The sequence below is a fragment of the Dendrobates tinctorius genome, unplaced genomic scaffold (assembly GCF_039654945.1).
Source record: "Dendrobates tinctorius isolate UK_male_01 unplaced genomic scaffold, ASM3965494v1 ptg000034l, whole genome shotgun sequence".
In the NCBI taxonomy this organism is placed as follows: domain Eukaryota; kingdom Metazoa; phylum Chordata; class Amphibia; order Anura; family Dendrobatidae; genus Dendrobates; species Dendrobates tinctorius.
The window spans coordinates 17,612,063-17,625,471 of record NW_027361702.1 but is presented as its reverse complement, the minus strand read 5'-3'; the positions used below and the strand labels follow the sequence as shown (position 1 = coordinate 17,625,471).

The following is a 13,409-nucleotide window of genomic DNA, read 5'->3' as shown; positions in this document are numbered from 1 at the left end:
CCGTGGGGTTCAGCCCACAAAATCGGGTGCTTTTCTGCCCTGTGCCTGATCATGCCGGTGGTGGTCAGGCTGGTAGTTTTGCTACCCATGCTGATGCGGGCATGGCAGGTGGTGCAAATGGCATGTTTGGGGTTATCAGCAGAGTCTTTTAACAGCTAGACTCGGGAAGACCTAACAGTTGTACTGCCAACTTCCGTCGTGTTGGTGTTACGAGGAAGTCCTGTCTGCGGCCACCACACTGCTTCTTCCTGCCTGTTGGGGTGCTACTCCTCCCTCCCCCTGTGTGCTGCTGTCCTTGCTCTGCGTGTCCTCCTGCCAGGTTAGGTCAGTTACTATATCATCCACCACCTCGGATTCCACTTCTGCACCCTGGCCCTCCTTCTGACTTTCTGGCAATTGTGTCTCATCATCGTCCACCTCTTGTGACATGTTCCCACCTTTGCCTTCATGTTACTGTGGCTGCTCAGATATTTGGACATCGCTACATGCAATCTCATCTTGCACCGCTTCAAGTGGATCGGGCGAGAGGCCCAAATCTATAAATCGTAAAGTGAACAGCTCTTCGGAGTGTCCAAGTTTTGGATCAGTTGTCTCCAGGCACTCGGCATGGCGGGAGAATGGAAGATTAGGGTGAGAAATACACGGTCCAGACTCACGGCTACTCAGACTTGACCATGCGGAAGGCAGGGTGGTGGTGGTGGTGACAAAGCGACTGGAAGCATTATCCGCTATCCAACCAACAACCTTTTGACACTGCTCTTGGTTCAATAGTGATGTTCTGCGGTCACCTAGTAACTTGGACAAGAAAGTCGGGTGAGAAGGTGTGGGTGTTTGCTGCGGCACAATTTCAGCTTGCCCATGGCCTCGGCCTCTGCATGCGCCATCACCATCACGTCCACTTCCCCATCCCTTGCTGCACGCCTTGCCCATTTTAAATGGACTACAATATTTTCCATGTTCACTACAAATGGCTGAATTTGGAGCGAACTTATATGTGATCCATGTGTGGGAAAACCACGGTTTAAAATATCTGGCCTGTAGGTAACAATATTTTTTCAGCAAACTGGTGTCAATAACTAGGCTAAATATTTAAAGATAAACGGGGTGCTCACTGTAATATTAGGTGCCCAGAGGTAAAATCCAATGCTGAGTTTAATATCAAAAAACCTCAGCACTCACACTTCAAAAAACTCAAATAAGTATGAATAAAGAGTTTATTATTATTGTTTCCAAAGTATCATCAAAATCAATATTAATATTCCACAGAAAAAAATTCGACGTTTCGGCTAAAGTGCCTTTTTCAAGAATTTATCTGCAGAGTAAACAATATATGCACTCATTATACATGAAAAATTCACATAAAAATAAAAATAAAAAACCAATACGTAGAGCATCATATTCATTTAAATGATCAACATAGACCCAGAGTAATACCTGTGGAAATAATAATCATCCATGGACATCAGAGTAAGATTCATCATACATGTCACATAGGTGTAGAATGCCTTATGAAGAGAAAGCCAAAAAATTCTTTAGTACAAAAAAGAATAATGCGTCACCAAAAGAAATTGCCCAGATATACAACATATGAACATAATATGCTCCACCTAAATAATTACAGAGGATTACAATAGAGCCAAGAGCATCCTAATGAAAATGCATAGTGCGTTCTATGAATATATGATATATAGAAATTCATAGTGCGTTCTATGAATATATGATATATAGAAAAATACTTGGCTCCATAAGAATAATAACAAATGAAGAAAAAGTGGAAAAACAAGATCCAGGTACATGGTGCGCTCACTACCCATATCCAGACATAACTCGGTCTAGAAATACCTAATAAAGTCCGTGGATTGCATACATGTGCTCCCGGGTGACCTGTGCGAATCCGTGCAGTGTGGCCCATCTCTGCCATGAGAGAACGCGGCTCTCATATACTGGAAAAGCTGAAAACTTCCGGGGTAAGAGTCAGCGTCCCACAGGGTGGACTGCGCATGCGTCATCCGCATATGCCGGAAAAAGCCGAAGTGAAAGGCCAAATGGCTGTAAAAATCCGAATGCCTGTGAGATGACGTAAGCAGGCTTACAGGAAAATGCCGAACTAGAACCGGAGACCAATACTGAAGAGAGGGAGAGTTTAAAGCCACCACCACCGTCCGACATATCAGGATAAGGGATCATTTCCCACGTGTACTATCAAACTAAGAAAAAGAAAAATAAGAAAAACAAGAAAAATTAGAATAAATCAGGTCATATGAAAATGTACAAATATATAATAATTATTTCCACCAATGTTTAATTACAAGAAAAATAAGCAAAAAAGCATGCTATACATGGCAAACACTGGAGAAGAACCACAGGTTACAAAAACCTCCATATAATGTGATATAAAACAATACATGAAAGTAATTTATATACATAAAAATATTTATATATAACTAAATAATAGACAGAGCAGAGTGGTCATGGGTGATCTAAAATATGGCCAAGATAAAAGTAACCAGACTAACACCCGATTTCATAATCTCTATTTAACCCCAACGGTGTTAGGGTCTGCAAAGTATGAATCCAAAAGGATTCTCGCTCCTTCAATCTTTTAATCCTATTGCCACCTCTACTAATTTTTGGCACCCAGTCTATGACTTGGTACCTTAATTGTGCCACCGAATGCCCACATGATACAAAGTGGGCCGGAATAGGTAACAATATTTTTCCACATCTAATGGTGGATTTATGTTGAGAAATGCGGTCGCAGATATGTTGGGTAGTCTCCCCAACATATCCGAGACCGCATGGACACTTGATCAAGTATACGACAAAGGAAGAATCACATGTGAAGTATCCGTTAATGGAAAAACGTTGTCCAGTACGGGGATGAGTAAAAGTATCACCTTTCATTATGTTTGAGCACTGTAGACATCCCAAACAGGGAAAAGTCCCATTACGTGATGTAATCAAAGTTTTCTGGACCATCTCCTTCTTACCAGAGCCAACGTCAGCCCTCACCAAAAGATTCCTAATATTATTGGACCTTTTATAACACATAAGGGGTCTAGACATAAACTCAGGGATACTGGGATATGAATTTTTCAATACATCCCAATGGCGTAATATGCAGCCTTTGATAAGAGTACTGTAGGGATGAAAAGTGCTGACAAATGCTAATTTAGAGGTCTTCTTTCTTTGAGGAGAAGATAACCTCGATTGTTCTAAAATCCGAATCGGAAAACCCCTTTTTTGAAAACGTGTCTCCATCTCTTGATGTCTCAATATTCTAGTGAATGGATCAGAAACGATCCTATCAATCCATACATGTTGTGATTTTGGTAACGCATGCTTCACATGTGGTGGATGACTGCTATCAAAATGAAGTAAGCTATTCTTATCAGTGGGTTTTCTGTACAAATCCGTTCCGATTGAACCATCAGAATTAATGAATACAAGAGTATCTAGGAAATTAATCGAATGGTAATCATGGTAAAGAGAAAAAGTGAGACCCTTAATGTGTGAATTGAGTTTATTAAAAAACTCCAATAGAGTATCTTCACCTCCCATCCAAATCATGAAAACGTCATCGATATAATGTTTCCAATATGAAGCATAAGCTATAAACAGAGGATCTCCGTATACGAAGAATTCCTCAAATGCGACATAAAGATGTTGGCATAGGGGGGTGCCACATTTGACCCCATGGCCGTTCCTCTGCTCTGAATATAGAATTGATCCTCAAAAAGAAAATAATTTTTTGTCAAAATCAAAGTAAGGAGATCCTTGCAGAATTCAATCTGATCAACTGAAAAAGTTGTTTTAACAGACAGGAATGAAACCACAGCTGCAATGCCTTCATTATGTGTAATGCTAGTATACAAACTATTCACGTCAAGTGTGACCAAAATAGTATTGGAGGTCAGAAGACCCACAGATTGAATACTCAGAAGAAATTCTGAAGTATCCTTAATATAAGATTTAATAGAGGGTACAAAAGGTGTAAGAATTTTTTCTAAAACAATAGACAAAGGTGAAAGCACTGAATCAGTAGAGGCGACTATAGGTCGTCCTGGTGGTTTCATTAGATTCTTATGAACCTTAGGTAAGGTATAGAAAACCGGTATAGTGGGATTGTGATTCACCAAAAATTCTCCCAATTTTAAATCTATAGTTCCCACTTGACAATAAAAGTCAACAAGATTTTTGATCATTTTTGCAATCTCAAAGGAAGGATTATGAGAAATGGGAGTATACATCTCAGAATCACTCAACTGAGGTAAAATCTCCTTAATATAATATGAACGATCCATTATCACAATCGCACCACCTTTATCAGCAGGCTTTATTATTAAACTCTTATTGTCTTTTAAGTTATTAATCGCTCTCTTCTCCTCAAGTGTAAGATTATGTTTAACATGCACAGTGCCTCTATTAACCATTTTAACCACTTCATTAATATCCCTCTGTACTAAGTCAATATATGTTTCTATCGGATGATAAGTCCGTGGAGGTATAAAATTACTAGTGAGTCGTAAATCTAATGACCGTAACGAGAATTTATTAGAAGGGCAATCAGCACTTATTTTCGTCTCTGTGATATTACTAGAAAAATGGGCCTTGAGTCGTAATAATCTATAGAACCTATGAAGCTCCTGCTCTAAGCGAAATGAGTTAAATGTAGGAGTAGGACAAAACGACAACCCTTTTTGTAAGAGAGTCATTTCAGCGGGGGAGAGTCATACGGATGAAATATTGTATACTATACTCTCTTCAGGGTCCGTACCTGAGATCTCGTGGTCATTCTCTGTTGATCTGTTGCTCCGCCGTTTCCCCCTCCGCGTCTTACTCTGAAAGTCCGTTCTTGTCGCCTTCCTAAAAAAGTTGAAGTATGGGGGCGTGTAGCTCCATCGCTGTCTGAATTCAAGAGTTTCGTACCAATCTACAGACAAGGAAAAAGAGTAAATTTCTTCGTGATACTGACGATTACCACAATAATAAGGTCTATAAATGGCGTTTTACTAACATCTACAGAACACCTCGATCATCTGGACGAGGATACAGCTCATTTTCTACTAGTTCAGACAGCGATGGAGCTACACGCCCCCATACTTCAACTTTTTTAGGAAGGCGACAAGAACGGACTTTCAGAGGAAGACGCGGAGGGGGAAACGGCGGAGCAACAGATCAACAGAGAATGACCACGAGATCTCAGGTACGGACCCTGAAGAGAGTATAGTATACAATATTTCATCCGTATGCCTCTCCCCGCTGAAATGACTCTCTTACAAAAAGGGTTGTCGTTTTGTCCTACTCCTACATTTAACTCATTTCGCTTAGAGCAGGAGCTTCATAGGTTCTATAGATTATTACGACTCAAGGCCCATTTTTCTAGTAATATCACAGAGACGAAAATAAGTGCTGATTGCCCTTCTAATAAATTCTCATTACGGTCATTAGATTTACGACTCACTAGTAATTTTATACCTCCACGGACTTATCATCCGATAGAAACATATATTGACTTAGTACAGAGGGATATTAATGAAGTGGTTAAAATGGTTAATAGAGGCACTGTGCATGTTAAACATAATCTTACACTTGAGGAGAAGAGAGCGATTAATAACTTAAAAGACAATAAGAGTTTAATAATAAAGCCTGCTGATAAAGGTGGTGCGATTGTGATAATGGATCGTTCATATTATATTAAGGAGATTTTATCTCAGTTGAGTGATTCTGAGACGTATACTCCCATTTCTCATAATCCTTCCTTTGAGATTGCAAAAATGATCAAAAATCTTGTTGACTTTTATTGTCAAGTGGGAACTATAGATTTAAAATTGGGAGAATTTTTGGTGAATCACAATCCCACTATACCGGTTTTCTATACCTTACCTAAGGTTCATAAGAATCTAGTGAAACCACCAGGACGACCTATAGTCGCCTCTACTGATTCAGTGCTTTCACCTTTGTCTATTGTTTTAGAAAAAATTCTTACACCTTTTGTACCCTCTATTAAATCTTATATTAAGGATACTTCAGAATTTCTTCTGAGTATTCAATCTGTGGGTCTTCTGACCTCCAATACTATTTTGGTCACACTTGACGTGAATAGTTTGTATACTAGCATTACACATAATGAAGGCATTGCAGCTGTGGTTTCATTCCTGTCTGTTAAAACAACTTTTTCAGTTGATCAGATTGAATTCTGCAAGGATCTCCTTACTTTGATTTTGACAAAAAATTATTTTCTTTTTGAGGATCAATTCTATATTCAGAGCAGAGGAACGGCCATGGGGTCAAATGTGGCACCCCCTATGCCAACATCTTTATGTCGCATTTCGAGGAATTCTTCGTATATGGAGATCCTCTGTTTATAGCTTATGCTTCATATTGGAAACGTTATATCGATGATGTTTTCATGATTTGGATGGGAGGTGAAGATACTCTATTGGAGTTTTTTAATAAACGCAATTCACACATTAAGCGTCTCACTTTTTCTCTTCACCATGATTACCATTCGATTAATTTCCTAGATACTCTTGTATTCATTAATTCTGATGGTTCAATCGGAACGGATTTGTACAGAATACCCACTGATAAGAATAGCTTACTTCATTTTGATAGCAGTCATCCACCACATGTGAAGCATGCGTTACCAAAATCACAACATGTAAGGATTGATAGGATCGTTTCTGATCCAATCACTAGAATATTGAGACATCAAGAGATGGAGACACGTTTTCAAAAAAGGGGTTTTCCGATTCGGATTTTAGAACAATCGAGGTTATCTTCTCCTCAAAGAAAGAAGACCTCTAAATTAGCATTTGTCAGCACTTTTCATCCCTACAGTACTCTTATCAAAGGCTGCATATTACGCCATTGGGATGTATTGAAAAATTCATATCCCAGTATCCCTGAGTTTATGTCTAGACCCCTTATGTGTTATAAAAGGTCCAAAAATATTAGGAATCTTTTGGTGAGGGCTGACGTTGGCTCTGGTAAGAAGGAGATGGTCCAGAAAACTTTGATTACATCACGTAATGGGACTTTTCCCTGTTTGGGATGTCTACAGTGCTCAAACATAATGAAAGGTGATACTTTTACTCATCCCCGTACTGGACAACGTTTTTCCATTAACGGATACTTCACATGTGATTCTTCCTTTGTCGTATACTTGATCAAGTGTCCATGCGGTCTCGGATATGTTGGGGAGACTACCCAACATATCTGCGACCGCATTTCTCAACATAAATCCACCATTAGATGTGGAAAAATATTGTTACCTATTCCGGCCCACTTTGTATCATGTGGGCATTCGGTGGCACAATTAAGGTACCAAGTCATAGACTGGGTGCCAAAAATTAGAAGAGGTGGCAATAGGATTAAAAGATTGAAGGAGCGAGAATCCTTTTGGCTTCATACTTTGCAGACCCTAACACCGTTGGGGTTAAATAGAGAATATGAAATCGGGTGTTAGTCTGGTTACTTTTATCTTGGCCATATTTTAGATCACCCATGACCACTCTGCTCTGTCTATTATTTATTTATATATAAATATTTTTATGTATATAAATTACTTTCATGTATTGTTTTATATCACATTATATGGAGGTTTTTGTAACCTGTGGTTCTTCTCCAGTGTTTGCCATGTATAGCATGCTTTTTTGCTTATTTTTCTTGTAATTAAACATTGTTGGAAATAATTATTATATATTTGTACATTTTCATATGACCTGATTTATTCTAATTTTTCTTGTTTTTTCTTATTTTTCTTTTTCTTTCTTATTTTTCTTTTTCTTAGTTTGATAGTACACGTGGGAAATGATCCCTTATCCTGATATGTCGGACGGTGGTGGTGGCTTTAAACTCTCCCTCTCTTCAGTATTGGTCTCCGGTTCTAGTTCGGCATTTTCCTGTAAGCCTGCTTACGTCATCTCACAGGCATTCGGATTTTCACAGCCATTTGGCCTTTCACTTCGGCTTTTTCCGGCATATGCGGATGACGCATGCGCAGTCCACCCTGTGGGACGCTGACTCTTACCCCGGAAGTTTTCAGCTTTTCCGGTATATGAGAGCCGCGTTCTCTCATGGCAGAGATGGGCCACACTGCACGGATTCGCACAGGTCACCCGGGAGCACATGTATGCAATCCACGGACTTTATTAGGTATTTCTAGACCGAGTTATGTCTGGATATGGGTAGTGAGCGCACCATGTACCTGGATCTTGTTTTTCCACTTTTTCTTCATTTGTTATTATTCTTATGGAGCCAAGTATTTTTCTATATATCATATATTCATAGAACGCACTATGAATTTCTATATATCATATATTCATAGAACGCACTATGCATTTTCATTAGGATGCTCTTGGCTCTATTGTAATCCTCTGTAATTATTTAGGTGGAGCATATTATGTTCATATGTTGTATATCTGGGCAATTTCTTTTGGTGACGCATTATTCTTTTTTGTACTAAATAATTTTTTGTCTTTCTCTTCATAAGGCATTCTACACCTATGTGACATGTATGATGAATTTGACTCTGATGTCCATGGATGATTATTATTTCCACAGGTATTACTCTGGGTCTATGTTGATAATTTAAATGAATATGATGCCCTACGTATTGGTTTTTTATTTTTATTTTTATTTTTATGTGAATTTTTCATGTATAATGAGTGCATATATTGTTTACTCTGCAGATAAATTCTTGAAAAAGGCACTTTAGCCGAAACGTCGAATTTTTTTCTGTGGAATATTGATATTGATTTTGATGATACTTTGAAAACAATAATAATAGACTCTTTATTCATACTTATTTGAGTTTCTTGAAGTGTAATAACTAGGCTAAGACACAGGAAAAAAAATGGAATGGAGGCCTCAAATTCCTCAATTTGTAGCCCACATGTAGATGAGGCATGTGAAAGAGATACCTTACTATGTGGCCTGTATTTTAATTTTTTTACAGAAAAATAGTTTCAAGAACTAGGCTAACACACAGCAAAAAACAGTTGATTGGAGGCCTCAAATGCCACAATTTGTAGCCTACAGATATAGGAGGTGTGTGACAGAGATACCATACTGTAAAATATGTAGCCTGTATTTTTATTTTTTTTACAGGAAAATAGTTTCAAGAGCTAGGGTAACACACAGCAAAAAACAGTTGAATGGAGGCCTGAAATGCCACAATTTATGGCCCACAGATAGATGAGGCGTGTGATGGAGATACCACACTGCAAGATATGTGGCCTGTATTTTCATTTTTATTACAGCAAAACAGTGTCACTAACTAGGGTAGCACACAGCAAAAACAGTTCAATGCAGGACTAAAATACTACAATTTGTTGCCCACAGATAGATAAGGCATGTGACGGAGATATCACACTTTCAAATATCTGGCCTGTATTTCTTGGCCAGTAAAATTGTGTCAATAAGTAGGCTAAACACAACAAAAACAATTCTATGGAGGCCTGAAAAGGCACAATTTTAAACGCAATGATCTGGAATCCGTGTGGCGGACAAAACCCCATGGAAAATATCTGCCCTGTAGCTAAATATTTTTTGGCAGCAAAATGATGTCAATAAATTGTATAAGACACTCCAAAAAATTTTTACAGTACCACAAAAATGGCAGAATTTTCTATGCACTTAGATGTAATTGCTGGGACGGGCAAACCCTTCTAAAATAGCTGGATTTTCACGCTGTACTATGAAAAGGATCTGGCTGTATTCTGCAGTGTCAACAATCAAATGCAGAAAAAAAATGTGTGCTCTGGATTGCTTTTCAATAAAATAATCAGGAGTAAGATGCCAAAAAAATTATTCCTGGCCAATGATACCTGGGACTATGTATATATGGTCAATATCTGTAATAGGCAGCAGCAGCAGACAGTAATGGAATGGACCCTCTTGCTGTAAGCAATAAAGTATGCCACATACAATGCCTGCCTGCATAGATAGCACTGATATATATATATATACATACATATATATAGCCAAATACACTGCCTGCCTACCTATCACTGATATCTATATACCCAGCCATAATTATTGCTTAGAAGGACTGTTGGTTTAGCTGGATTTGTGGATTCAACAAAGGTATACCCATAGTAACCGATTCCCCATCTATTCTGTCCCTATCGCTGCAGCAAGGCTCCCTACACTGGTGATTCCAGAGCTGACTGGGACGAGCAGGGCGGTGACAGATCTGATATAGACCTGATGATGCCGTGCGACCAGCCAATCACTGTAATACCACAACAAGATGGCTGCGGCATTACAGTACATGGCAGAAAATCCCTGCATGTTTGGTGCTCTTTAGAGCTCCCGCCGAATAATCCCGGAAATGCTCGGTGCTCGCTGAGTACCGTGATTACAGCGATGCTTGGGCGAGTACCGAGCATTACCGTGTATGCTCGCTCATCACTATTTATTAAGTGTAGACACATCACGTGTCCATCCATATTAATTGATATGTAGACAGCTGCATAGAAATTGCATGAATATTTGGGGGACCCGGTAATATATTTTACATCAGGTCTGTTCTCTTTATTCATATTTGTTGTTTTTTTGGAGCTCAGTATGTGACATCTCTGCTTGCACTTAAACAGGGTGTTTCTTTAGTGTCTTCTCTGGGAGAGCGTGTTCACCCCTGCCAATCATGGCAAAGCAGCCTCTGATACTTCTAGACTCTTTGATCAGCTGCCAAGCCATTATTGGCAGCACCTGGGAGTGGTGAAAAAGGGTAAAAGTAAGAAAAAATGCCCAGTTGGACTGTAGACAGAGATTTCACATAATGTGCACCAGAAGAAAGAAATATGAATATCTCTGCTATGGAGTAATCCAGCACAAAATGGAAAAGAAAGGCAGAATCAGGAGAACACAGGTAGTTTTACAAGTTATTTATCTTAATTGAGCAAGTGACAGGTCCTCTTTAAAAATTGGATTTAAACAAGTGAAAGCAAGCCTCTTCATTACTTGTGGTGTAAGGGCTCATACTCACTTGCGAGAGACTCGCATGATTCTCGTGTGAATCTCTCGCATGAAAACCTGGCACTGCCGCCGGCACTGAGACTGGAGCGTGCAGCTACATGTGTTTCTATGCAGCCGCGTGCACCGTCCCAGTGCCGGTGGCAGTGTCGGGTTTTCATGCGAGAGACTCGAACAAGAATCATGCGAGTCTCTCGAAATTAAGTATGAGCCCTAATGAGTTTAAACAAAAAATAAAGAGGATGTCCTCGACGTGAAACTGTACCTTAAATCCTGCTTTCAATTCACAGAGATTTAGTGTGGAGAGCCGGGGAAGTAAATGCTCAGAATTGAAGGGGAAAACTCTATAATACTAAAATATATTCTGTAAACAGCTTTCTTTGCTATTGCAATATATTTACTCATTTTTTCCTCTTTTTGCTTCTTTAGATTGATTCTCAAATTGTTATAACATGCAGAGATGGAAAATGGAGCAAACAAGTGACCTGTGAACCAGTTGACTGTGGCCTACCTGATAAGAATCACATCTACCATGCGTCATTTTATTGTCCGTTTGGTACCAGCTATACAAAACAATGTACCTTTCAGTGCTATCATCCTGCTCAAATGAGAGGTAGTGTTCATTATTAAACATAGGGAATAAAGTTCAGCTTGAATTTCTAGAGATTCAAAGTATTATGCCCTTTTGACTTTAAAAGGACTATTTTGTTTTATGTTTTTTTTATATACAGTAAATGCATGTATTTTGGCCTAAAATTCGTTTTTGCAACTGAGTTGTATTAAACATTTTGCAGCATTTGGCTTTTACAGCCTCTTTGTTTCCCTGTACATTTAACTTTAATGTGGTCTGTTGACATAAATCAGCTAAAAGAAGCTTAAAAAAGACATAAAAGAGTTACAGGAAAGATGTACAGTATATCTTTGTACCGTGTTAGCCAGTAGATAGAAAAATATTCAGAATTGAGAGTCCCTCAGTGGTTGATACCCTTTAATGGCTAACTGAAAAGATGGTAATACATTGCAAGCTTTCGAGACTACTCAGGTCTCTTCATCAGGCATAGACTAATACAAAATCTGAAGAGTCACATATTTATGCACAATACAGCACAGAAAAAATGCAATAGATGAGACTAGTGACGTGAAGCAGAATTATGATTATGGGAGAGGGAGAAACATAAATATTGGACCAGTTCATAGATAAGGATTCCGGATGTTTTATTGTCCTCTGATTGGGGTCTCCTAATGTGTTCTGATGCCCCCACAAGGACTTAGGAGCAAATTCCTTAATTGATGTAAAAAGACATAAATCCATGCGACACATTCATTCCAGCATTGAGAGTGTCAAAGGTCATCATAAATTTATACTCACGGACTCTTCTCTCTCTCTGAGATGTGGTTACCTTTCAATACCAGTAATTTCATATCCCTGGTGTTGTGGTCCATCATACAAAAATGTTTTGCCACAGGTAGATCCATTCTTTTTTCTCTTATTGTGTGACGATGAGCATTCATCCTTGTTCTAAGCTTTTGCGCTGTCTCCCCCACATACAGACCCCCAGTTGGACATTTAGTACAAATAATTAAGTACACCACATTAGATGTAATGCAGCTGAAAGTACCTGGGATCTTGTAGTCCTGATGTGAATTGGGGATCTTTATCTTGTCCGTGGTCATTATAGATGGACAGGTTTTACATTTTTTTTGGTTGCAAGGAAAGGTTCCTCCAGCTGTTGGAGAGGACAGGGAGCTTCTGACAATGATGCTTCTTAGATTTGGGGGCTGCCTAAAGCACAGTAGTGGGACGTCTGGAAAAATGGATTGTAATCGGGCATCTTTTTGTAGTAAAGGTTGTAATTTCCATGCAGCTCCCCTTAGCACTTCCAGATATGGGTTGTAGGTGACTACTAGAGGCACCCATTTATTTTCTCCTTTAGTTTTGTAATGTAGCAGGTGATTCCTTGACATTCTGGTGGCTCTTGTAATTTGGTTTTCAATTGTTCTTGGATGGTAGCCCTGATTCAAAAAGGTCTTTTTGAGGCGACCAAGGTGTTTGTCTCTATCCATGGGGTTGGAACATGTACGATTGTATCTGATGGCTTGGCTATAGATAATTGAGTTCTTTATGTGTTTTGGATGGAAACTGTCCCATTTAAGGTATAAAATTCATCCTCACCCACAATTACTTTGAATTTGACAACAAGATCTATCTTCAGGTGACTGGCACAGCTATGGGAAGTAAAATGGCTCCACAGTATGCAAATCTTTTCATGGCCAAGCTTGAAAGCGACTTTTTGTCCTCATGCCCCATCAGGCCCCTGGCCTACTACCGCTTCATTGATGATATTTTAATCATCTGGATAGAGTCTGAGCAATAGCTAAAGACGTTCCACGAACAGTTTAATCAATTTCATCCCACCATCAATTTA

The 13,409-nt window shown here is 39.0% G+C and overlaps 1 protein-coding gene across 1 annotated transcript in view; it reads left to right on the top strand.

Annotated features, from left to right (window-relative positions):
- PAPPA (pappalysin 1) overlaps positions 1 to 13,409 on the top strand; it is a 482,150-nt gene that overhangs the window by 402,889 nt on the left and 65,852 nt on the right. Inside the window, exon 15 of the mRNA XM_073573135.1 lies at positions 11,413 to 11,596. Within this exon, the coding sequence (XP_073429236.1) occupies positions 11,413 to 11,596 (184 nt within the window). The remainder of the gene's footprint in view (positions 1 to 11,412; positions 11,597 to 13,409) is intronic.